The sequence below is a fragment of the Mirounga leonina genome, unplaced genomic scaffold (genome assembly GCF_011800145.1).
Source record: "Mirounga leonina isolate KUSES-001 unplaced genomic scaffold, KU_Mleo_1.0 Mir_53, whole genome shotgun sequence".
NCBI lineage: Eukaryota > Metazoa > Chordata > Mammalia > Carnivora > Phocidae > Mirounga > Mirounga leonina.
The window spans coordinates 6,958,343-6,984,912 of NW_023270807.1; the positions used below are offsets into that span (position 1 = coordinate 6,958,343).

At 46.9% G+C, this 26,570-nt stretch overlaps 1 protein-coding gene across 5 annotated transcripts in view; it reads right to left on the reverse strand.

The window, feature by feature from the left end:
- MOCS1 (molybdenum cofactor synthesis 1) overlaps positions 1-10,462 on the reverse strand; it is a 36,978-nt gene extending 26,516 nt beyond the window's left edge. For 3 of the 5 annotated variants that reach the window (XM_034991256.1, XM_034991261.1, XM_034991262.1), the window contains exons 1-3: positions 10,256-10,462; positions 2,850-2,976; positions 1,296-1,463 (exon numbers count right to left, since the gene is read on the reverse strand). In XM_034991256.1, the coding sequence (XP_034847147.1) occupies positions 1,296-1,463; positions 2,850-2,976; positions 10,256-10,378 (418 nt within the window). In that variant the 5' untranslated portion in view covers positions 10,379-10,462. Of the gene's footprint in view, positions 1-1,295; positions 1,464-2,849; positions 2,977-5,471; positions 5,594-10,255 lie in introns of all 5 variants that reach the window. The other 2 variants (XM_034991257.1, XM_034991258.1) reach the window with 2 other exon arrangements.
- Positions 10,463-26,570: the final 16,108 nt, after the last annotated feature.

Here is a 26,570-nt window from a genome sequence, read left to right on the forward strand (position 1 = left end):
AGGGTCCTGGGATTGAGCCCCCTGTAGGCTCCTGAGCAGGGAGCCTGCTTCTTCCTCTCCCTCTGCCACTCCCGCCTCCGCCCCCGCTTGTGCTCACGCTTTCTCTTTCTCTCAAATAAATAAATAAATAAATAAATAAATAAATAAATAAATATCTCAAAAAAAAAAAAAAAAAAGGTTGCCCAAAGCTATGCTGCTAGTAAGAGGCACAGCCGACATTCACACGCAGGAATGTCCTACTTCAGAGATCGCATTTCAAACCAGTAAGTACCAGTGAGCACCAGCTCCGTGTCAGGCATGTGCCCACATGCTGGGAACATGGCTGGGAACCAAAGCTGCCTCAGCAACGACAGCTTTCATGCCAGCTAATGGCAGGAAGAGACAGTATAAAGGAAACATAAACATACAACCAAGTAACATATCCGTGGATGAGACAAATGCTATGAAGAAAAAATAAGGTAGAAGAAGGGGATAGAGTAGGAGTTGCCACACTTTTTCTGAAAAGGCCAGATAGTAACTGTTTTTGGCTTTGCTGGCCACATAGTCTTTGTGGCCAGCACTATTCAGCTCTGGAAATGCAGCTCTGGGAAATACGTAAATGAGCAGGTGCAGCTATGTTCCAATAAAACTTTATTAACAAACAGTAAATTTCTGATTTCATATAATTTTCATGTGTCACAAAATGCTATTTTCTTTTGATTTTTTTTTTTTTTTAACCATTTAGCAATATAAAAACCATTCTGAGCCTGCAGGCCATACAAAAATAGTTGATGGCCCAGATTAGGCCTGTGGGCTCTAGCTTGCCAACTTCTGGGACAGAGAGTGGCTGGGGTGTAGACGTGGGGATGTAGTTTGGAGACAGTGGTCAAGGAGGACATGTGTGCAGAGACCCGAACGAGGCAGGCAGTGTGCCCTGTGTTCCCGGCTAAAAGAGCGAGTCCAATGGCCTGGTGGTGTGCATGGAGGGGCGGGACGGAGGCAGAGGGGCAGGCAAGAGGTCTCAGAGGTCAGCAAAAGCCAGACCACGTGGCCCTCAAGGCCCCGGTGAGGACTTTAGTCTAAATGTGACAGCAAGCCACTGGGCTCTGGCGCTTACCAGCTTTGCGACCTTGAACAAGTTACTGAACTGTGCCTCATTTCCTAATAAGACAGGGATGACAACGGTAGCCATCTCAGAAGGTGGTAGGGCCAAGTGAACACTAGGTTCTGAATGGATGTCAGCTGCCGATATGAATACCAAAGCGCAGCTGGATGCAGCAGGAGCTGGGAGAAGTGGCCGCAGCTTTCAAACTTACCCACAATGTCCACCACGTCCGGCCGGATGAGCGGCTCTCCCCCTGTAAGCCGGATCTTGTCTATACCTTCCTTCACAAAGAGCCGTGCAAGGGTCAGGATCTCCTCTGTGGTGAGCAGGTCGGCCTTGGGGGTCAGCGGGACACCCTCCTCGGGCATGCAGTACTGACCTGAGGAAGGGAGGGGATGCAGACGAAGGCCGTGACTACAGCACAGCGGCCCATGGTGCCTTGAGACCCCCACTCCCCCACCAGGCCAGACGTCTCTCCTGATCCCCACCTGGATGGTGAGGAACGAGCCCGCCAAATCTGAGCTGGTACAAACACTACAGATTCTCTCCGGGCCTCGCCTTTCTCATCTATGGCATGTTAACACTGCCTCTTCCCTCAGAGGGGAGACTGAGGGAACAGGTTAAAGAGGATGAAGCAGGCCGAGAGCAGAGCCCAGCCCAACGTGAGGGATGCCAAGACTCTGATTCCCTCAGCATAGGGGCAGCTAGGCAGGGTCTGCCTGGCAGTCCTGGGCCCTGGGCCCACTCCTTCCGGCACTGGTCACCCCTTTCATTCCATCTGCTGTGGCAAATAGTGACCCTGTGTGCTTGGGTCATGAGGCCTGTGAAAAGTCACCCTCGTCTGTAGCGACAAGTGCTCTCATGTCCTGCCTATTTCAGGTTACCAGTCCCATTTCACAGGTTGGAAAACTGAGGTACTACTTGTTCAGGGGGAGGTAGCAGAATGGGGCAAATGCAGGGAGCCCTGGAGGGCGAGGGAGCACCGTCCCCTCGCATTAGCTCCTGTGGGAGTTTTATCAAGGACTGGGTCGAGACCTAGTATAGGGTCATTTAGTCAAATTAGTGAGGGGTCCAGAACTGGTCTTTTAAGATAGAATAGAATAGGTAAAGAACATCAGAACATCAGAACCGCATGCAGTGAGTATTGTTTGGTTAAACGTTTACTACATACACACATGTACTTATTGGGCCATGAAGTAAATACATTTCTTATTGGGAGAAACCATGGAAAGCAGGAGAGAGGGAGAGAGACAAATTTTGGAAGTCCCTCCAGCAGCAGCCACACCTCCGGAGCACTCCGTAAATGATTACGAGATGAATACTCTGTGTGTCAGCCTGGCCCCAAGCAACTTCTGTCACAGGCCTGGGGCGTCTTGTGGCCGGCAGTGCCGGCCACGGGCACTGCTGTGTACCTCACGTGCTTGCGGTGTCCAGCACCCCCACGCCCGCCCCTGGCCACGTCCTGAATGCTGGGAACCGTGCAAAATAGGAGGGAGGGAGGAAGAGCCCTGCAGACTGAGATTTAGGTCCAATCTCCATTGCAATTCTGTTCTCAAATCTAGTTCCAAGTAGAGCTCAGCTTCCAGGATCCTAAAACTCAACCTTGACCCTTATCTTGCCCCACAACCTCACCTGGCAAGCAGGGAAGAAGGGTGGGAGGAGATGCTGGGACGAGGAATGGGGAGGGTTGCAGAGGCTTCCTGGGCATGGGGAGATTTCAGAAGATGCCTCAGCAGGGGGGCAGGGGCCCAGGAAGGGGACTCACATCTGAGGTTGCACTTCTCGGTGAGCGAGATCCTCAGGTAGCTGTGTTGCCGGCCGAAGCTGTCGGTGAGGAAGGCGGAGAAGGGGGCCGCGTGCTCCCGCAGGAACTGTCTCCGCCTGGACAGCTCCTGAAATGCCGGGCAGAGGAGGCGTGGGCCTCTGGGCCCTGGCTGGGGGAGAGGGGCGTGGAGGGCCCACCGCCTCCGGGACATAAAGCCCCCTCCCATCGGGCATCCCCTCCCCCACTCTCATCCCTGCAGTCCTGGGGGAGCTGGGATTCTCCCTCTCACTCACAGACTGGGAAACAGGCCTGCAGGTTAGGACCTGTCCCCAAGGCCCCAACGCAACCCCAGGGAGCAGGACCTCTATAGGGACACAGCTGCCCCACCCCCAGCCTTTTCTCTCCGTCACCATCTTACCACCCACCCCCCTCCTTCAAAGGAAGCCTGTCTAGGAACAAACATCTCCAGTATTTCTGGGGTGGGTCAGTGGGAGAGAATGTGCCACTTGGCATCTGGCAACTACGCCAAATGGAAAGTTAGTGTGTCCAGAAAGGGGGAGAGAGGGAGCGGGTAACTGAGCGGGACGGTGGCTGCCTGGGACATGGTGAGCCATGTCTCTAACCCAGACCTCCCATTCCCTCCCTTCCCAATGGGAGACAGAAGGAGCTCAACGCTAGCTCACTAACTCTGGGGGGTGAGTGTCACACAAGTGCCTCCTCATAGCTACCCCCTGTCAGCTGGGCTCCCTGGGGCCTCAGCACTGCCCTGGAGGACCGAACAAGCCATCGGGAGTGGCTGAGGACGACACCCAGCTGGGAAGGGTAGAGTACACTCACAGAGAGGGCTCCCCTCAAGCAGAAGGCTTTTGGGGCAAGGACAGCACAACCAGGGAGGCCTGCAGAAGGAAGGAGGTCACCAGCCTCTAGGAAGGCAGAAGGGAGGGGCCAGGATGATCACCCACTAACCCCCTGCAGAGATGACTCTAGTCTTCATCCTTCACCCCACCCATTGCTGGAAGGATTAAGCATCCACTGTCTGGGGCCTCAGAGGGAGGAGATTGCTGGAGCCTCCCTGCATGGCTCACCCAAACTCCTCCTGGGGAGAGAAAGGAGGCGGCCAACCTCAGTGTTTCCCCAAGTCTGATCTCCTGCCTTGAGCGCACAACCCTCAGTCACAACAGATGCTGATGAGAAAATTGCTCCATAGAAGCAACATTCACAAAACATCTTCAAGTTTCCGAAGAATGTTCTCTGTTCAATTCCCACACCTGTCCCATAAGGGATTACTGTAAGTGAAGCTTGCATGGGGTTCAAGAATACCACTGGCAGAACCAGGATGCAAATCCAGGTCTTCTGAGTCCAAAGTCTAAATTTTTACTGCAAAGGGAGAATCCAAGAAGGTACATGGGGTGGTGCACAGGGTGGGGGAGAAGTCCTTTCTTTAGAATCTTTATAACAAAGAAATCACGAGGTCGATCATGAGGTCTTTCATGAGGTCTCTGGACAGGGCTCTGGACTGATTTCTGGGCCAGGTGTGACCTGACATCCTGAGAAAGCTCTCTGACTTCTCCAGGCCCATTTACCCCATTGTAAAATAAGAACACAGCTAAGGGCTCAGGTAAGCCAAGGGAAGGGGGTCAGGAAACTGGCAAGTAAACATCTAGGATTATCATGATCTTGTAACCTACGACAGCAGAAGGCTTCAGGCCCCCCAGAGGCTCAGGGTAACTGTTTGCCTGCACCCAGCAGGAACATTTCCTTCAATGACTTCCTCAGCCCCAGCTGCACGTCAGAACCACCTGGCAGCTTAACAAAAACCTTCCACTGGAGAGCAACTGAATTTGGATATCTGAGCACTCACGTTTTTAGTCTGTCTAGGTGATTCTAAAGTACAGCCAGGGTCAAGGGCCGCTGACTCAGGAGATAGAAGGGATAGGAGTGAACGTATGTGGGGGTGCTTCCAGGATTTTCCTGGGTGCATAAAAGTGACCTCACTCTGCTCACCCCAACACCAGTGTCCCCCCCATCCTCCAAGAAACCCTGCTTACAGTCCCATGACAAGCAAACAGCGGTCACTTCTCTGAACTGCTGTCTGCTACAATCCTAACAGTGCTTCCTACCTCCCTACTCACCCCACTGCCTTTCCACCTGTAGCCCTGGGAGTGGGGCAGGGGACATGACAGAGTCAAGAGCCCCATTGGCCACCACGGTCCAAGAAATCAGATACCTGGAAGGCTGAATTTCCAGCAGAGTTGCACCCAATCCTTCGTCAACAGCTCTTTGCAACTTAGGAATCTGTTAGTCACCCCAGACCCCAGCCCCTCACCAGTCACCCTCACCCTATTCTTAACATATTGGGGGTTGTTGGCTGGGTGAGGGAGGAGTCAAAGTGCACCAATTGGGAGCAAGTGAGAGGACCAAGGAACATGACTCAACAGAAACGAGGGAGCAAGCGGAGTAACCGGCCAAGAAGAGCATAATCAGACGCTCTGTTGTGGCCCTGGTTGGGGGGGGCGGGGTGGGACAGGCTGGATTTCACTTCTGAGACTTAGAGTGACTTTATCCAGATTCATCCAGACTCTGTACTGGCAGAACCACACACACGCACACACAGTCTCTCACCTGGCCAGCCTTGCAAGCTCATCACTGTGATGTTAACAAGCCTCATCCCTGCCTCTTCTCTCCTCCACCACTGCATGTCCTACTTTCATTCTTCCATCTCTCCCTTTCCTTTAAAAAACCCCCTGGAGGAAAAAATAGCAGCAGTCAGAGGAGCCCTGACCCAGAGGGCATGAGCGTGTAGGGTGGACAGTGATGCCTCTCACCCAAGAAGGCCTGGGACATGTCAGAAGCAGCTCACAGCCTCAGAGCCCCACCTGGACCAGGCTGGGCCCGCCCCCCACTTCCGTGTGGGAAGCCTTCTTGCCTGATTCGGAATCCCGGCGTCTACATGGTATGTCACTGTGTCAATGCATGTATGTCAATGAACTAAATAGACTGGTCCTTAATCGGAAGAGGAAGGTAGTGTGTGCAAAACCAGTCACACTGGGGTCATCATTCATTTCTGGGCTGGTCTCCACTGTCAAAATGGCTTCGCCTAGGACAGTGGCTCTCAACAATTTGCACATCAAAACTACCACCAGTGCTTCTAAGAAGTGCTGAGGCCTGAGAGCCCCACTCCAAAGATTCTGACTCCATTGCTCTGGGATTGGGCCCTGGCTTTTTGTTTGTTTGTTTGTTTTCAATGTCTCAGCTCTTTACTCTGCAGCTTGGCTGAGAACCACTGGCCCTGCGATACCAGGATCAGGAGCTATTTTAATCCAGGGCTAGTTGTTGTGGTTCAGAGCACAGACTCCGGGAGCTGGTAAACCTAATTGCAAGCCCGGCTTTACTACTAACTAGCTGTAGAGCAAATCACCCAAATTCTTAAGCCTTAGTTTCCTCATCCATAAAGGGTGGAAAATAATTCTCCATGACTCAGTTGGAGGAGTTCCTAGGACACAGCAGGTATTCAATAAGTGATCGCTGCCGTTTTCTTAGTAGAATTCCTACTTACATATATTGGTTTATTAAACACAGATTCATGGAGGAGTTCTAACTTGTGTGCTGTGACTAGTTTTCCCACTCTTGCCAGCTCCCCTAGTCAGTCCTGCAAGGCCCAACTGTACTTAATGGCAGATGGGCCAAGGCTGGGGTTTCGACCTGCTGTCACACCCCCCAAAGCAGGGAAAGTGGAGTTGGAGCTCCTCCAGGACCATGGATGACCAGGCCCAAGGCAGCCTACCATCTGCTACCAGGTGTATCTTGTCTACCTGCCCAGTGTGGACTGGGGCACGGGGTGCGGGTGGGGAAGAGTGGTGCAAAGGACGCAAAGGACTTAGTTAAGGGAGGGATGCTGCCCTCCAAGTAGTCACTAACTCTGGGCATTTGGTTTGAATGATAAAGGCCAGGCCCCAAATAGCTCTAGAATATAATAAATAGGGTTATTGAGAAAAAGAACACATTCCAAACTCAGATATCAGTGGCTCTGATTTGGGATCCTTGCTATTTGGGAGGACGTATACCAGGGGTGACTCAAAATTAATCTCTGTTAAACAAGAAGACCCAGCAAGGCGCCTAGGCCCCAGTCTGGATCCCCCCCTCTCCCTCCATCCCTCCCTAAATGTGGGGTCTTTACACCTATGGCTCCTGGCATGAACAGTCACACTTCACCAAAGCAAAGATTCTGAAGGAAAGAATGGAACTCAAGATAACCCCGGAAAGTTGTTCTTTCCCTTTGTGTATCACTGTCCCAGGCCAGGCCTACTGTCCCCTACCTTCTCCTACATCCACTTCCTTCCTGCATAACACCCCCTCTCCAACATTTGTTCATTGTGACCCTCTGAATACTGGGTTCCTCTGCCCTGCAAAAAGTCACCCTCTCCCCTGCCCCTGCCCCAAGGCAGCAGGCCCAGGACCTGAGGCTAGCCCCCTGTGGTCCCAGCAAAGCCTGCATGGAGCCTGGGAAGAAGGAAGAGGGATGTCATGCTTCTGTGCTGGGGTAAGCCCTGCAGAGGTTATGTGGACCACCCCAATCAGGACAGCAGGTAGCTGTGTCTCCCCTACCCACCTCCCCACTTAACCCACACCCCACCACCTCCCCTTTCCACCTGTAGAAGCCACTCAACCTGTCCTCTGACCAAGCCCAAGGCCCACTTCCACTGTCCTCACAGCCAGCTCCCATTTCACACCTCATGTCTCCCCCATACCAACACCCTGACACACGAACATTTAACACTCAGTGGCTTTTCCCTCTGTCTCTGCAAGCACTTCCCAGGGTGGAGGGAAAGGTGCGGGAAGAGAGGCGGGGACAGGGATTCCCAATGCCCCACTCCTGCTCTTGCCAACTAGCAAGTTCGGTGAATAGGTTGACCATAGAGATCTCCAGGCTTGCCTCACCTCAGGAGATTTTCTTAAAGACATTCTGTGCCCTCCCCCATGGCGTAAAGATGGGCTGGGCCAACCCTCTGGCTGGAAAGAGGGAAAGTGACAGCCCTAGGAGCCAAGTGAAATTGGAGACAGAGTGAAGGTGAAAACCTGGGGCTCCCTGTCCAGTGCTCTACCATTCCACGTGGCCCCCTCACTCGCTTGAGTTTCAAACAGCCCAAACTATCTGCTAACTCCACTGCCTGCAGAGCACCATGTTCAGCACCGTGCAGAAATACCTAGAAAGGTGGGGAAGCACCCAACACTCGAGGAGCAACCTGCCTGCTGAGGGTAACCCTGGCAGGGAATGTCCAGCATAGGAGGTCTAGGACCAAAGAGTTGACAGAATGGCTATCCTGAGTGTCCAGTGGGAAGGGACTAGTGGGACACAGCATGTGTCAATTGTGGCGAGGCTGACAATAACTACAACAAATATGTACATAACACAGCACCTACGTGGGTTAAGTTTTGATCTAAGTATATATATCAACATATACTAACTCTTAATCTCTAGAACCACTCTATGAAGTAGACACTTACTCCCATTTTACAGATGAGAAGACTGAGGCCCTGGGAGGCGAAGGGACTTGCTGAAGTTCACATACCTACTCAGAGGTAGGCCTGGGCTTCCCATGACGGCATTCTGCTCCAGAGTCTGTGTTCTTACCTAGCTAGTTACATCTCCCCCTTACAGGGTAAAGGAAAGGGAGGGATAGCCTCTCATTCTACTCTCCCTGTAAGGAAGAAGCGGGAGCACAGGGGCTAGAGTTTGAGTTCCTCCTGCTCCCTTATTTTCAGCTCTGTGACGCCAGGAAAGTTAACTTTGGTGAGCCCCATTACCTGAAAATACAAACTCTCAACCTCCCGTGATTTACTGTGAGACCAAGTATGGAAACACGTGGGTGGCTCAGTCGGTTAAGCAGCTGCCTTTAGCTCAGGTCATGATCCCAGGGTCCTCAGATCGAGTCCCGCATCAGGCTCCTTGCTCAGCAGGAGCAAGGAGCTCCTTGCTTCTCCTTCTGCCTGACGTTCCCCCTGCTTGTGCTCTCTGACAAATAAATAAAATCTTAAAAAAAGAGAGAAAGAGAGATCTGTCACTTGGCACAGATCCCTTCCTGAAGAGCACAAAGGAAATTAGGGGCAGGAGAAGAAAAAACTTCCCTTTTCCTGAATTCTTTAAGGCTCTCTCAGCAATTCTTGTGTTCCTGCTTTTCCCCTCAATGAAGTTCGCAGTTCAAGGAAACTGAAAACCTTTACTTCCCAGCAATGAGGCCTGATTACTGAAGATCCAAAAGGGATCAGACTCAGGGAAAGCAAGTTAGGCCAAGGCCCTCCCCCTCATTGAGCAATAGTGGCAGTGTGTGTTGGGGGGGGTGGAGGGGGGCGGGAAGAGATCTGATGATTTCCAGGGAGTGAAGTCTTGTGCTAAGAAATGGGAAAAGAATGACCGGGTGGGTCTGGAAAAGAGGTTTTACCAAATGAAAAAGAGATGCTTCTCCCAAAATTATTCCCTGACCACATGGGCAAAAGAACACTAAACTTAAAACTTGTTATGACATGAATCACTCTGTGGTGCGCTGTCAAGGACTGAAGGGGCCTATCCCAAACCTTAAGGAAAACTGGGATTCCTAATCTGGACAGGGATCCTGCTCCCTTCTGCTCAAGAATGAAGCTGAGCCCTCCTAAGGACACGAAGATGAAACCGAAAGAGTGAAGGACAAGTCACAGAGCCCTCTAACTACAGACGTGACCAGTGACTACTGGTGGCACAAAGGTGACTTTTTTTTTTTAAAGCTTTTATTTATTTATTTGACAGAGAGAGAGGCGAGGAGGGAACACAAGCAGGGGGAGTGGGAGAGGGAGAAGCAGGCTTCCCGATGAGCAGGGAGTCTGATGCGGGGCTCGATCCCAGGACCCTAGGATCATGACCTGAGCCGAAGGCAGACGCTTAACGACTGAGCCACCCAGGCGCCCCCCAAGGTGACATTTTTAACTGGTGTCACACTACGAAGCAGGGTGTCACAAGAACACCTGGTCACAGACAACCTTTCATGGGGCGGGGGGGGAGGGGAAGAAAATGTTCAAGAAACAGGGTGGGCGCTGCAGGGCTGAGAAGGGTACAATTAACAATTCACTGGATCCAGAGTCCTACCTGCCTGCTTCCCCATGTCTGGCGGTCACTCAGACCTTGAAGGGGGTTGCATGGCTGGGTGGGCAGGGAGGTGATTAAGCATTACCCCAAGAAGCGCCCGTCCCTTGGGGTATCAGGTGAGACTGGGCAGCTTACAGAGCATCCCTCCACTCCTTTCCCCACCCGCAAGGAAGCCCTGAGGGATCCCTTCCAGAAGCGGCCCTCGCAGCCCGGCCTGGGTGCTTCTCGGAGTCAAGGACAGCTGGCCGGCCGCCCTTCCCGGGGAAGGTATGGATGTGGGCGGGCTCACCTCCGCAGCAGTTTGGGAGGGCTCCCCAGGGCGGTGCTGCGTCACTGGAGCCCCCGTGCTGCAGCTCCGGACGCTGGACCTCAGCACCCGCTGCAGCATCCGGGACACCGGCCTCACCGCCATGAAGCCTGCTGGCCGGGCGAGATTCCACTCGGTAGCCGGCTTCGGAAGCGCGCTGGCCCCGGGCTCGCCGCCCTGGGCCCTCGCGGTAGGGGCGGGGCGGGGGCGGGGGCGGGGCCCGCGCAGCCAATCTGGCGAGGGCGCCGCGCTGCGCGGCCTTCTGGAAGTTGTAGTCCACTCCTTCTGCTCCTTCGGATCCAGTATGCCCTCTAGGGCTTGGGGAGCACTAGTTCAAAGTCGGGTGAAAATCCTGGGTCTTTTCGACAGGCTTCTCTGCCTGCATTAGTCCAGGACCTAGATCGTGGTGTGACTAGCACAAAGTGCTGTAGGCAGGGCAGGATTAGAGCAGGGTGAACGAAGCATTGCCTTGGGCACAAAATTGAAAGGGGTGCCAAAAAAGTAAGTTATCAAGATAAATAATACTTAATGTAGTATTTTTAAAAGTCAGAATCAATGCCAAAAAAATCCATGATGAACAAAATAGCAATATTATATATAAAAACAAGATCTGGCCCTGCATATTTATGACTTCTCTCACTCCCTTGGAGGTAGTCTAGGCCCTGGTTGAAGGTGGGTCAGCTCCCTCTTTACAGATACACTTTTCCAAATGTGCCCCAAAAGGACATTAACACACTTACCCTCTCTGCTTAAAAAAAAAAAAAAAAAAAGGACTATATGGGAAGAAGTCATAGAATAAGTGGATATCATTTTTGGAACACTTCCTACACGCCAAGCACCATGCCAGGCAATGTTCAATACTTGCAATTAATAGAATGTGAATTTTGCAACTGAGGAAATGGAGTCTTAGAGAGGTTAATTTTCTCAAAGGCATACAGTTGATAGGGGGCAAAACTGGGGTTTAAGTCTAGGACAATCTCATTCTTAAATTCAAGATTCAGTGTGTATCAGGAATGGAGAGGGGGTGGGGGGAATCTCTTTCTCCCCTTCAAAAAACAAAGAGTTACAGGCCTCTAAGATTTTGGGTGGTAACACACTTAACAATGAACTTATGGTACTAAGAATGATGATGTTCAAACTAGCCTATCTGGTGTATCCAAAACCCCAATGGCCATGGAATTACAAGAATTAAACATTGACTAAAACATTCTAGATGCCAAGTGTATATTAGAAAATGGGGGTCTTGGTCTCCTGGTCTGGAAGGATTGACAGTTTAATGGAGAGGAAAGCATAACTGTCACTGATTTGCACAAGTGCAGCAAGAGTGTCAAAAAAGCTGGGATAATTCTAGCTAGCCTCAGACTCAGAGTGAGTTTCTTATGTTATTCAGAGTTCAGACAATACATTGCAGGGCTAAGGATATGTCTGCGTATGTTTGAAACTGGTGGGAGAGACCTGACAAAAGAGTATTTGCAAAGGGCCTAAGGCCCACTAAGGACTGTTCAAGCTCTGTCCACTGCTAAATTTGATGTGTGGATTTGTCAGGGGACCTGGGTGTGGGGGGTGAGGATGATGCCTGAAGAGCTTCCAGAGCAGATTCAACCTCAGGGAAGAGGCCATTGACATAATGAACTTGATCTAGGAGCAAGTCTTTGGAATTTGGAGGAAGCAGAGATTCTGAGTCTATGTGTTGGTTCTTTTTTATTTTATTTTATTTTAATTCAATTAATTTACATATAGTGTATTATTAGTTTCAGAGGTAGAGTTCTGTGATTCATCAGTTGCAGATAACACCCAGTGCTCATTCCATCACCTGCCCTCCTTAATGTCCATCACCCAGGTACCCCATCCCCCACCCCTCCCCTCCAGCAACCTGCAGTTTGTTACCTATAGTTAAGAGTCAGTTATGGCTTGTCTCCCTCTCTGATTTCATCTTATTTTATTTTTCCCTCCCTCCCCCTATGATCCTCTGTTTTGTTTCTTAAATTCCACATATGAGTGAAATCACATGATAATTGTCTTTCTCTGATTGACTTATTTCACTTAGCATAATACCTTCTAATCCCATCCAAATCATTGCAAATGTAAGATTTCATTGTTCTGTTGGCTGAGTAATATTCTATTGTGTGTGTGTGTGTGTGTGTATAACACCATATCTTCTTTATCCATTCATCTGTCGATAAGCACCTGGACTCTTTCCATAGTTTGGTTATTGTGGACATTGCAGCTATAAACGTTGGGGTGCAGGTACCCCTTCGGATCACTATGTTTGTACCTTTTGGGTAAATACCTGGTAGTGCAAATGCTGGGTTGTGGGGTAGCTGTCTTTTTAACTTTTTGATGAATCACCATACTGTTTTCCAGAGTGGCTGTACCAGCTTGCATTCCCACCAGCAGTGTAAGAGTGTTCTCCTTTCTCTGCATCCTTGCCAATATTTGTTGTTTCCTGACTTGTTAATTTTAGCCATACAGAATGGGAGAAGATATTTGCAAATGTCTTATCAGATAAGGGGCTAGTACCCAAAATCTATAAAGAACATATCAAACTCAACACCCAAAAAAACAAATAACCCAGTCAAGAAATGGGCAGAAGACATAAACAGACATTTCTCCAAAGAAGACCTACAAATGGCCAACAGACTGATGAAAAAATGCTCAACATCACTTGGCATCAGAGAAATACATATCAAAACTACAATGAGATATGGGTTGGTTCTTAATCAGCTCTGTCCCCAGTTTTATTAATTTCTTGTAACTGTTTAACAAATTGCCATATGCTTGGTGGCTTAAAGCAAAATTTATTCTCTTACAGTTCTAGATGTCAGACTCACTCCCTCTGGAAGCTCTAAGGGAGAATTTGCTTCCTTTGTCTTTTCCAGCACCTAGAGCTGCATTCCTTGGCTCATGGTCCCTTTCTTTATCTTCAAAACCAGCAGCATTGGGACGCCTGGGTGGCTCAGTCAGTTAAGCGTAGGCCTTCAGCTCAGGTCATGATCCCAGGGTCCTGGGATAGAGTCCTGATTTGGGCTCCTTGCTCAGCGGGGAGCCTGCTTCTCCCTCTGCCTGCCACTCCCCCTGCTTGTGCGTGCTCTAACAGATAAATAAATAAAACCTTAAAAGAAAAAAAAAAAAAAAAACCAGCAACATAGCATCCTCTCTGTGATTCTGCTTCCATCCCATGGCCTGTTTCTCTTCTATCTTAAATTTCTGTCTGCCTGTGCTCGCTTCGGCAGCACATATATTAAACCTCTGTCTGCCTCCTTCTTATAAGGATATTTGTCATTGCATGTAGAAACCACCTGGATAATCCAAACAAATGCTTCACTGTAGATTCTTCTTAGGGCAGGGGAGGGGGTCAGCGACAGAAAACAGGTGGATAAAGAAAGGTGGTAAGATAGGGAGAGAAGTATTTACCAGTTGGCCAGAAACCAGATCACTATAGGTAATTAAACTGAAGGGTATTAAATCTTTTAAGTGAGCCCCTAAAAATGATCTTGTGCCCTTACCCAGTATCCCTACTCTGAGCCCATCTGAAATGCCACCAGTTGTATGAAAACTTTCTAGATTCTGCTTTCTTCCTCCAAATTGTGGGTGACTGTTCCTGCACTTGGGCCTTGTCACTTTTTTTTTTAAGATTTTATTTATTTATTTGACACACAGAGAGAGACCGCAAAAGAGGGAACACAAGCAGGGGGAGGGGCAGAGGGAGAAGCAGGTTTCCCACGGAGCAGGGAGCCCAATGCGGGGCTCCATCCCAGGACACTGGGATCATGACCTGAGCCGAAGGCAGACGCTTAACAACTGAGCCACCCAGGTGCCCCAGGCCTTGTCACTTTTATTAGAAGCTTGGAACGCCAGCACTGTGCAAGACCTCACAGCTTATTCAGTTTAGCTTGTACACTGAAATCTTCTCTACATTATCAGCGGCAATCTACATGAATACTTCTAGTGTTGGAAACTTTCTGATTTCCTGACATTACCTATTTCCCTTAAAAGCCTCTTTGCTTATTAAAATTCTTACTTGTATTGAGCAGAAATGTGCCTCTTTCTGTTAATACACAGTGATGAATGTCATCCAGGCCACACACACTACTCATGACTATGGCTAAGGAAATACCTCCAGGAGCTCACAGCCTAGAATATGACTCTGATCTGGAGAGTCCATGGATGGATTTGGGAGGGAACTCTGAACTTCAGTGTATCATATTGTATATATGCATATTTTTCTGGGGAGAAGTGACTTTTATCACATGCTTAAAGAGATCCGTGATACTATAAAGATGGAAAACACATGTCTGGAAATCACCCTTCTGAGATCTCTTCCTAGTGGCTGAATTTTTAGCCCCTGGGACTAGCATCTACACTCTCTTTCATTTGAGAGACTTAACACAAGTTGTCTCCTCTTCGAGATAAACAGCAGCAGTTATTGCCAACCCTTGTGTAGAACACCATGTGAGTCATTGCGCCATTTTAGTCTGCCTTTCCTAATGCAATTTGGTTTGTCTCAGTGCTAGTGGCAGATTGTAGCTTTGAAAGATAGCTACAATATCTCCTGTCTCACTTGTTCTTCTAGAGCAGTGCTGTCCAATAGAACCTTCTGTAATGATGGAAACATTTTAAGTCCTCCTGTGGCTATTGAGCACTTGAATGTGGCTAGTGTGACTGAGGAACTGAATTTCTAATTTTAGTTTTAATTAATTTAATTGTGGATAGCCATGTGTGGCTAATGGCCACTGTGTTGTACAGTATTGTTCTAGAACCTTGCTTTCCCTGTTAGGAAGTGGAATTAATTCTCCACTTGCATCTGGGTGTGTTTGTAATGATCTTATAACCAATAGGATATGGCAGAAGTGATGCTGCATGACTTTTAAGGCTATGTTTGAAAAATAAGACACAACATCCACCTTACAACTTACCTCTAGTGATCCGTTCTCTGGCTGGAAGATACTTCTTTCCTATCTCCCCACCCATTCTCTTCTCACCCATCTTTCATCCCCTAGCCCCTGCAAAGAGATCCAGAACAAAACTTGGAAGCAACCAAGATGTCCTCAGGAGATGAAGGGATAAATAAACTGTGTACATCCAGAGAATGGAATATTATTCAGCACTAAAAAGAAATGAGTTATTGAGCCCTGAAAAGACAATGGAAGAAACTTGAATGGGTATTATCAAGTGAAGAAAGCCAATCTGAAAAGGCTACATACTATGTGATTCCAACTACATGACTTTCTGGAAAAGACAAAATTATGGAGACAGTAAAGAGATCAGTGTGCCAGGGGTTGGGAGAGGGAATGATGAAAAGGCAGAGTGTAGATGTTTAGGTCAGTGAAACTACTCTGTATGGTGTTATAATGATGGATACATGGCATTATACATTTGTCCAAACCCATAGGATGTACAACACCAAAAATGAACCCTGTTGTAAACTATAGACTTTGGGTGATTTTATGTCAGTGTAGGTTCATCAGTTGTAACAAATGTACCAATCTGCTGGGGATGTTGATAGTAGAGAAGGCTGTGCATGTATGGGAGAAGAAAGTCTATGTAAAATCTGTTACTTTCTGTTTATTCTTTTTTAAGAGCACTTTTAGGTTCACAGAAAATTTAAGTTTTTATTAAAAAAAAAATCCATGATGGGATTTCTGACCACATGTCCATTGTTTCTCTGTAGTAATAAAAGAGTATCAAGTATCCAGCCCTCTATTTTCGCTCAAATCTCTCCCTTATCCCATCAGTAGCTATAGACATCTTTGCAAATTTAGATACTTTATTTAATCAATGAAACAAAATGTTTGAGAAAATATTGTTTCAAGGATTCCTATAATTTCTTTTTGGGGGGCCTTGTCAGGATAGTCTCCATTTGCTTCTCTAGCCCCACTCCCTGACCTTCCCCACCCTGCTCTGACTACTAGGAGACTGTTCTCTACCCACTGCTTTGACAGTATCACCCAGGCACCCTTGTCTCTGCCTTCCAGATGGATCTGGCCAGTAGGAGGTACAACAGGAGATTGGAAGGCAGAAGGAGAGAGGTCAAGTGTTTATTTCTCCTGCTCCCTGTTTTGCTGTGTTTGTAGCTGGTGTTATACAGCCCCTCTGCCATGAGTCCAGCTCTCACCAGGCCTAGTAACACTATTTCTAACCCTTGTTCCTTCAGGCTTGATGGGGGGAGGGTTGACTTTCTTGTTGATGGCCATGGATGCTTAACATCCCTGTTGGCCACTTTAACCCTACCCACATCTAAAGAATGGTCTTTTTAGTAAAATGTCCCTTCAAAAATTCCAGCTAAGGGAGCACCTGGGAGGCTCAGTTTGTTAAGTGACCAACTCTTGATTTCAGCTCAAGGCCCCCCAAAAAGATCTCACAGTGTGGGACTGAGCTCTGTGTTGGGTTCTGTGCTCAGCATGGAGTCTGCTTCAGATTCTCTCTCTCTCTTATAAATTAAAAAAAAAAAAAAAAAAAAAAAACAGACACACAAATATTCCAGCTAAATATGCTGTGTGTTTCTTGCTGGTTCCATGATTGATACAGGATTCCAGGACTTGTCACTTCCACAGTACCCTAGATTCACCTTTGTTAACAGTAGTAATTACAACAGAGTGACATAGTTTACTTATATGCCTTCTGCACTATAAGCCCTTTGAGGGCTGGTGCCAAATTTAAATCATCTGTAATCATAGTACCTGGGATGGTGTTTAATGCACAGAAAATGCTCAATAAATGAGCATTAAGTGGTGCGTTCCACATCTTTGGCTTGCCTTTCAAGTGAAGTATCTTTTATCAGTCAGGATGGGTTAGATTGTGCAGTTATAACAAACAATCCCAACATCTCAATCTGAAAACCGCAAAAGTTTCTCATTTGTGCTACATGTCCAGCAAGGGTTAGCTGGAAATTGTATCTCATCAGTGTTGTCCTCATCCTTGGCTCTAAGCTGATGGGGCAGCTAATGTTCACATAGAATACTGGCGATTGCCAAGAGGGAAAGAGTGTGAGAAAGAACATACTACTCTTAGAGCTTCTTCCTGGAAATGCCACACATCACACAGCTTCAAGCAAGTCATGTGACCACATCTAATTTCAAAGGGAAAAGAAGTTTAGCCCTCCCACAGAGAACTGTGTATTGGCAGAACAGTAAAAATCTTGCCAAGGAACAAAATCCCCTTCTCCTGTAATGTATCATCCAGGTTTCCATTCCCAAGACAACTTTTCCTTTTATTCATCCCTGTCACTTCCATTGCATACTGGAAACAGTTATGGTGGCCTTATGTGTCTACACATGTCAGCCAAGGTCCCAAAGCCATGAAGTGCTGACTCCAGCACTGTCTTGTTTAGAGTCTGCCATCAACAAAATTAGGAGGAGAATCTGTATTACCTCTTTAATTCAGTGGTTCTCAAAATATGGGTTACCGAGGTCAACTATTTTCATAATACTACTAAGATATTATCTGCCTTTACCACTCATGTTCTAATGACTATACAGAGGAATTTTCTACTGCCTATCTGATTGTGATTTCATATCAGATTGAATGCAAAAGCAGATAGGTGAATCCAGCTGCCTTTTGCTAAGCCCAACATTAAAGAGATTTACAAAAATGTAACACAAGACCACTTTTTTCCCTATTTTTTTTCAAAATGGTTATTTCATTAAAAGTGTTATGCTAACATATAATATGATTTACTGACTTCATTATTTTTAAATGACAAATATTTAAGATTTTTCTGTTTGAATTTCTAATATGGTAAATATAAATTAAATTGATATACCAAATAGATATCAAATAAATATAACACACAAAAGCAAAAATTATTTGGCATCTTTGGTAGTTCCTGGCAAAAAGTTTGAGAATTGCTGCCTTAATATATATTCCCTAATCTTTTGCAGACCCAGAGGCATACTAGAGTGCTTTATAATTGCTCTGTGTCTACACAGATCCTTGGTCTTCCCCAAACCACTGAAAATAAAAGAAATTCATGCCAACTCCCTTATTTCCCTGGGCTCCTGGAGTGGGCTACCTATTTTGCTAAGGGGATAGTGGTGGGATGATGGCTTCAGGGGTCCTCCCTAACAGATCAGGTTCAATGAAGGAGCCCCAAGCTGGAATCAACCCCACACTTCATGTTTAACCTCTGCCATTTGATCACTTTCTCTCTACTGGTTTAGGTTCCTTGTCACTTAGTAGTCACAAACTTGTCTTCATTTTTGTTGGAACAATTAAGTCATATAATGTGTAAGCAAGTGCTCTGTTATAGTATTGTTTGGGAGCAAGGAGTGTCTTACTAGTGTCACTGAAATCATCCCTTCCCCACATGAAATAGATTATAGAGATTGATTCCTTTGGGTTTATTAAGCCTCCAGGGGAGAATTTATTAGAATTAGGTAACCCCTGTAAGGGATCTGTGGGTCCATTATAAGCTGTGAATACCTCAAATTAGTTTAACTATTCTCTAAGAATGGGTAGCCAAGAGCAATAAAGGGGAATGGGATAGGTATAACAATGAGTTGGGAAGATTGAGAAGGCAGAGGGATTGCCCAGAATGATGGATCCTGACAGGGCCCCAACTCCCAGGGAGCCCTGAGGCCCTGGTGTGTGGGGAAGAGGAGGGCTGGAAGGGCATCAAGAGCTTTCTGAGATCTTCCCAGATCTTTTGTGGACTGGTCCTTCAGCCCTATTCTGAAATCACCCCAAACGATTTCTCCTCCTAACCTCCTTCTGAGTGTATGTTGCTTTAAATAGGTCCATAAATTCTTGAGAGCTTGTTTGGAGGTTCTAGCAGCGGAGCGCAGCTCCTTGGATACCCTTGACCGAAGAATGGTCCTCTGCTATCGGGGAAGTTCGTCCTCTTCGACCGAGCGCTCAGCTTAAATACTCCGTACTTCAAAAGATGGACCTCGTTCCCCACTGCTTACCTGGGGGCTGAACTTAGAATTCTAACAAATGGAATGTGGCAAAGTGATGTGTGGAAATACCACACATCACACAGCTTCAAGCAAGTCATGTGACCAAGCTTCTGAGGGTAGTTAATCAAAGATAGTGTGGTTCCCTCCTTGCTTTCTCTCTTAACTAGCTCACTCTGTGAGAAGCCAGTTACCATGTTCTGAGCAGCTCTTTGGAGAGGCCAACATGACCAGGAACAGACGTGACCCTCTGTCAGGTGTGAGAAACTAAGGCCTCCAGCCAACAGCCTTGTGAGGGAGCCATCCTGAAGGCAGGTCCTCCAATTCCAGGGGAAGCTTCAAATGACTGCAATTTCATGTGATACCCAAGCCAGAGCCCATGTGATACCCAAGCCAGAGCCACCCAGATGGCCACTGTCAGATTCCTGACTCTCAAAACTGTGTGAGATAATAGATACATGTTATTTTAAGCTAGTTTCTAGTGGGGTAGACTTGTTACACAGCAATGGATAATTAATAAGTGTGAATTCCTCCTAGGACTATTTCTTTAAAGGTATTTCCTGTCCCCACTGCAGGAAAGGGATGCCCTTTGATATCTGGACTGGTGGAATTCTGGGCTGTTTGTTCTCTATTTGCCCCACTTTTACCTGGGGGATCCTTTTCTACCTCTCTCTGCCCTATGCTCTGCTTTAAAAGATTGGTTCCATGGCCTCCTTGCCCCCAGGTTCTGTTTGCTTTCCGTCTATGGAAAGCACAGTAGGGGAGCAGAGGGCGGGACAAGAGAGAGTGGTCTGGACATCTACCCCTCTGACTCTCCTTTCCTTCCCACCAGGCCTAGGGAGGCAAAGGATGATCATACACATGACTTTATTTTACTCACACCTGTGGAGTTGAAGTTAACTGTGTTAAGGCCCATGCATTTAGAAGAAAAGCAACTCACTCTTGATTCTTCCTTTAAACTAGAAACTAGCTTCTAATTCCCCTAAGACAATCAAATCCACTTATTCAGTCTTGATCCCTCTGCAAGCAAAATCAGGTTTCACTGTCTGGATTATGCAATTGCTGTTTGTTAAATCATCAGGGTGGAGATGTAACACAAAGACTATCAAAAGGCTAGTATTTCTGGAAACACCCCTGAAGTTCTTACTGCTTGCTTGAGAACTGGCTGGGCCAAGAAACTCCAAGTGACATGTTCCTCTCCTGGAGCAGTCAGGGAGGGGCAAGTCTCTGTGAATTAGGCAGGTGGAGAATTGGAAAGTGCCCTAAAGTTACTCAACTTCTCTGGTTTCCTCATATGGGAAACTTGCCTGTCTTACCTACTTCACAGGATGGTGGTTGTGAAAAATCAATTAAATGGGATTATTTGTATTATTATTATTATTTGTATTATGGGAAATTTGTATTATTAAAATATAAGATAAAACACCAAGAGGTTAAGTAACAAGCCCAAGAGCACATAGCTAGTAAGTGGTGAACCCGGGATTTGAACTCTGGAAGTCTGGCTCTAGAATCTGTGCTCTTAAGCACTAACTTCATTAGTGACCTTGACTCTGACCATACCCCTCAGTCTGTTCAGAAAATTCTGAGCATCCCTTAGCTCACTCATCTCCATCCTCCTAGTATTCTGTGCCATAGTCTACTGTCTTTCACAATTGTATATAACATTCAAAAGGGGGCAGGGAGATAAACTAATTTTGAGTTAAAAGAACTTTATATCGTATCCAAGTCAAAGTCCAAGTAAAGAAAGTCTATTAATTATAAATGAAGAACATAAAATTCCCTTTCTCTTTTCTAAAGAATATTATGGAGTTAAAGTGAATGAGAACACAAGTCCAGAATCTTTTATCTGAAGGCCTAGGGGCCTGATAGATTTTGGAATATAGAAATGTTTCAGAGTTTTGAAAAGTCATAGACTCTAAGTTATATACACTGTATGTGTATATAAAAGTATATGAATATGTTACATAACACAGGATCTAGGGAAGTCTTCAATAATCAAATAATTGTTCTGCAAGAAAATAGGCATTCCTGCTAAGTAGAATAATAGTTATAAATAGTTTGTGTCAGTAGGTCATATTGTGCTGACAAAATATGAAAAAACTTTGTTTCCAGAAGTAGTTTGGATTTTGGAATTATGGATAAATAATTGTGGACATACAGAATTGGGACAGAAGTAACTTAATAATAATAATCTTTATAATGTTTCATCAGAGGGAAGAGTATATACTTCCCCTTCTAATTCTAGTTCCCTCCTTGGGGAAGAGGATAGAGTTCTACAGCTCTGTTTCCTCCCTTGGTTAAGATCAAAGACATTATTTTCCTCTTGAGGTTTGGAGGATTGGGGCAGTCCATATACTATGCAACACTGACCCTAAGAAGGAAATCAGAGTTTTTGCTTTGGGTAGGGGATATCTTCTCTTTGTACCTCCAGACCCCCTCTCTATCTTCTCCACCTTGCACTGGGCCTTAGAAGGCTGACCCGTGGAGGTGAAACTCACCCTCTGGCTTCTGGGTGGGTTTGTCCAATGGAAAACCCTGACAGGAGATCAGAGTGGGGAGAAAAGTGGAGTCTGGGTGCTAGTCCCTCAGTTCCTTCCCTGTGTGACTACCCCAGGAGAATAGATTGACCCCATGCATGGTCTGTTTTAAATCCTTTCTGGTACCTGGTGGGATATAGGCATGGTGTACCATGAGCCCTACAGTGGTCTAAGGGCTTGTTGGTAGCTCTTGGAGACATCTGGGAAACTAACCCTTGTTCTGCTTCAAAAGTTCTTACTGCAGGAAAGTAGTGCTTGGACAAGGCTGTCCTGTCATACAGAGCCTGAGGATGGTGCCCTATCTGTACAGTGTCCCCAACAATCATACATACTTTATATCACCCCAAGAGTGATAAGGCACATTTGGCCAGGGGAAGAGTTCTCCAGCACATGTACAGATTATAAGTGTGTAAGGGCTAACCTGGCCTGGTATGTATAAGGCTAGCACTTGGAAGGGAACAATTTATTCTTCTAGACGATCTGAGAGGACCCTTACCCCTAGCAAGGCTTTGTAGGACAGGGAGCTTGCAACCCTTCCAAGGTAGAAATGCAGTGATTATGAGCATGGGCTCTGGAGCCAGGGTGCCTGGGTCAGATCTTGTTCCCACCACTTGCTAGCTGACTTTGAGTAAGGTAGTGGTCTATGCCTCCATTGTTTTATAATTAGAAGGAAACAACAGGACTTCCTTGGGGTGTGCGAAGGTAGAATAGTCAGTACAGAGAGCTTGGGCTTACAGTCATGCCTGGCACTTTGGACACTCAGGATTGTTACCTACTTTATTGGAATTGGTTGCTGAACTCTTTGTGGTGTATCTTGGCTTTTAGCTACCTTCTCTATTCTCTAACTAAGTGTATCTGGGGGTGGCCTTTCAGCCACTCCAACCTACCTCTGACATCCATTGGTCTATCTGCCATCTATCTTCCGAGCCCTCATCCCATCCATGTCTGGCACCACCGGACCCTTCATGACGTCTGTGCAACAGGCAGTCAATGCCTAAGCAGGGCTACTCATCACTGTAGTTATAAAAATGGGCATTTCCCATGTGGGATGCACAAGAACATAAAAAAAAAAGTAATGCAGAGACCTCAAAAGAGCTCACAGGGAGGGTAGAAGCTGTTTTGCGGTTCTGGAGGACAGTGACTGGAGAGAAGTTACAATGGATTTGCTCTCTTGCAAACACACAGTTCCCACATTCCTGTCTCCTTTTGCTGGGTCATCAAGAAAAATTTCAGAGCTGCAGTTTGAGTTTCTTCATGCAGACTGGCAGAGAGCTTGGAAAACTAGAAGGAGCAGCCATTGTGAGCCTGGAAAAAGCTGCAAGGTCACACCTGAGCAAATGGGCAGGGCTGCTCCCTGGAGAAAGAAAGGCAAGCAGGAAGGGGGCTTCAGCTGGAAGTTTAAGGGAGTAGAGGAGTGTGCCCTTGAGCAGTGAGTGGTACCATCCCAGTCATGGGTGTGAGAGTGTGACGATAAGAAAACTGTTTGTCTCCAACTTGAACCACAGACCTCAGTCCTGGCATAATCTTCCACCCTGCCTTTAAAACAAGTCCACCATTAAGGCCTCCTAAATGCTCATGATTCCCCTTTCCTATTTCCCAGCATTTGTAACTTTATAAATATGTGTGCTTCTTCCCCGTGTGTTGTTATCTATAGGGCCTTTTTTTCAGACACAAAAAGGGCCCCAGAAATGTGTGAGGGGCTAGTGATTAGTCAAAGCTAACCAAGCTGAGGTCATCTAGGGAAGACCCAAGATCACAGGTGTCCAATTCTTCAGTTCACTTCCTATGGCCACCCACAGGGATCACTCTTCCTAAGAGTTTACCCCTGGGTCACCTGGCTTTTCATTCATTGGCTGTTTCCCCCTTCTCCAGGCCGTGTATCCAGGAGGCATGGATGTGCCCTCGCAATTCTGCCTCTACAATACAATAGAAGGGAGACGTAACGTGGTGTAGCTGGAGCTTGTTCGTGTCGCTCACAACTCCACCAAACTTCAGCTCAGCTTAAAGCACTGTCAGTCTCTTCCAGCCCTCTCAGTTTTATTCTTTCCCCAGCACACCTTGCTTTTCTTCCATCCTTGACCTTCAGAGAAAGTGCTGAGAGTGGAGAGGGAAGGAGGAGGAGTCATTGCCTACTGGGTCATCTTATGTCCATGCTTGCTTCAAGACTGCATGGTCACAGTCCTGTAGCCAGCCATTTCTTGGCTGGGTCTAGGGTTCATTGCTCACCTTTAGGGCAAATTATTTCCCCAGCTCCTAGCACACAGTACATGATCAGTAATTGTTGAGGAACAATGATGGTACAGGTACATGCAAGAAAAGAAAGGTCAAGTCATTGGGCCATTTTAATATAGAATATATAGAGTTCAGTCAAAAAGGGAAAATGTAGTAAGATGACCTAATAAGGGGTTGGCTACATCCCTCCCCACTCTTCTACAACAAAGGATCCAAGGGCAGAGTGTTGTGCTACCATCTGCACCTCTCCCTACTCCTGCCCCTAATTTTGGCCCCTATTTTAATAATAGAACATGGGGCTGGGAAACGTTTTCATCTACAACTCAATCAGACCTCTCCTACCTCTGCAAGGATTAATCTCCTGCTGGCATAGTGCATTTTTTATCTACTCTGTCATGCCTGCTTTGAGTTACATTCCAAAAGGCTCCCTCTTTTATTACCTTAGCTATGTGACTTGGTGAAGGGGTCATGGGTGGGGTTAATGGCAGACAATGGGCTGATGCCCTCCCTACCCCAGGCTCCCTGAAACTTCAACATTCATAGCAGCTGTGGTTTTCAGGTCAAGCACAGTGAATTCTTCCCACCTGGAATCTGAGGGTTTTCTCAAATGCTACAGGAGCTTGTTTGGCAAGTGTGAGGATGTGAGTGTTGGTGGAGAAGATGCCTCCAGAGGCATCTCTAACTAAAAGGGCATGGGAGTCAGTGGATACATGTCCAGGGAACCACTCTGAGGCCTGGTGCATAGCCTTGCCAATTAGTGCCACCTTTACTGTCTTTTTTCCCTTCCCTGTCTCCCCTTTGCCCTACTTCACTTGCATTTCCAGGGTTCATCTCCCAAATATACTAACTGTGCCTAAGTACTCATCCAGGGTCTGTTCTTGGAGAAATCTGAACTAAGACAGTTGGAAAGGGGGAAAAAATCATATAGTTGTTCTTTCCTCCTTTTATTTACCTCTCATTTATTCTCCTACCTGACTGAAAGCTGGCTTCTGTTCCAGCCACTTTGAAACTCTAGATACTGCCAAATCCCATGATTCTGTCCTATCATACTTGACTTCTTGGTAGCAGTTGCCTGACAATTTCCTCCTTGGAGCATGCTTTTCTCTTGGCTTCTGGAACAGCCTTCTTTCTTATTTTCCTCTTACTGCTGAACATTTGCCATCATTTCAAAGATGCCTTCTCCCACTCCCTCCCCCCAAAGCATCCATGTCCCCCAAAGCTCCACCTCAATTCTCTTCCTGTTCCTACTCTTCATACTCACTGGGAGGTCCCACCAACTTCAGTGGCTTCCATTATAACAAAGGCCAGTGAGGCTTCAATTTGTGTCTCCCGCATAGGCCTCTGTGTTGAGCCACCTCTCTCTCTCCTAGGCAAACCTGCATACTATGTGGAAACCCTATCCCTATTTGAACATGCCCCCAACTGAAGTTGCTACATTTTCCCCCAAGAAATTTGGCAAAGGAGGATGATAGAATAAAGACAGGGACATGAGGAGGTGGGGTTGAGAAAGGTTATGACTGTTTTTACATTGGGAAGCACTCTAAACTGGATGAAAGACAAGTGGAAGGAAGAAGTGGAAAGAAAGAAGGCAAAGATACAGGAGAAGCTGAGTTTCTGAGCAGGTGGAAAGAAAGACTAGAAGGAAGGAGTAAGATTGGTTCAGATTCAGAAACACTTGCAGGTGACAAGGAAAGAAGCTGATGGCATTCCTGCTAGTTGGTCTCTGTTTCCTCCTTGAAGCAGGAGAAAAGATTATTTGCTGGAGGTGGAGTGAAATGGGGGATTTGAAGGTAGAGGTAAAATTTTGGAACAAGGCTTAAGTTAAGTGGCAATAATAAAAAGCTCAACACAAACTGCTTTAAAAATAATGAATAAATTTACTGATAGAACTTGACAGTCTAAAGGCAGATCTGAATGCAGGCATAGTTTGACCCAGAGGCTCAGGATTCCACCTGGTTGCTGAGATTCATCTTGTCCACCCTGTCCCTGTGTTTCAGCAGTTAGAGACACCATACCCACACTACAACCCCCAGAGAGGGAAGGTCTCCTCTGGGGCTCCTACAGAAGAGACAGAACGCTTATTTCCCAGAAGACCCTACGACTGTCTCCTGGTGTCTCATTGGCCCAAACTGGGTGGTGTGCTCATCCATGATGAATCAATCACTCTGGCCAGAGAAACTACAGAGCTGATTAGCTTAGGCTCATCAGGGTCTATCCCTAGAAACAGAAATGAGGTCAAACCCACCCAAACAGTATCATTGGGAATGCGGACAGGGAATTTCCTCAAAGGAAAGGCTGGGTGATTTGGGGAGGAGAAGGAGGAGTGGATACTGAGAAATCAACCAACAAATGTGTACCATAGTTTGTTTCTGAGGAAAGGGGAGAAGCAGCAGTTGAAAGAAGGTATGCGTGTGCTGAGGTGGGGTTCTGATGAGTGTAGAGCAGAGAGATTTGTAGTGGCTTCATGCCTCATGGTTTTATGATTGTCCCCAGAAGCTCAGAGTAAGCTAGTGGTAGGAGGGGAGGAAGTGAACAATGGGATTGATTCAAAGTTGGAGGTTTGCCAGGTACATGTAAGGACAACTGGGCAAGATCTGAGTTGAGGGTAATAGAGTAGTTGAAGTGATGGGTGGG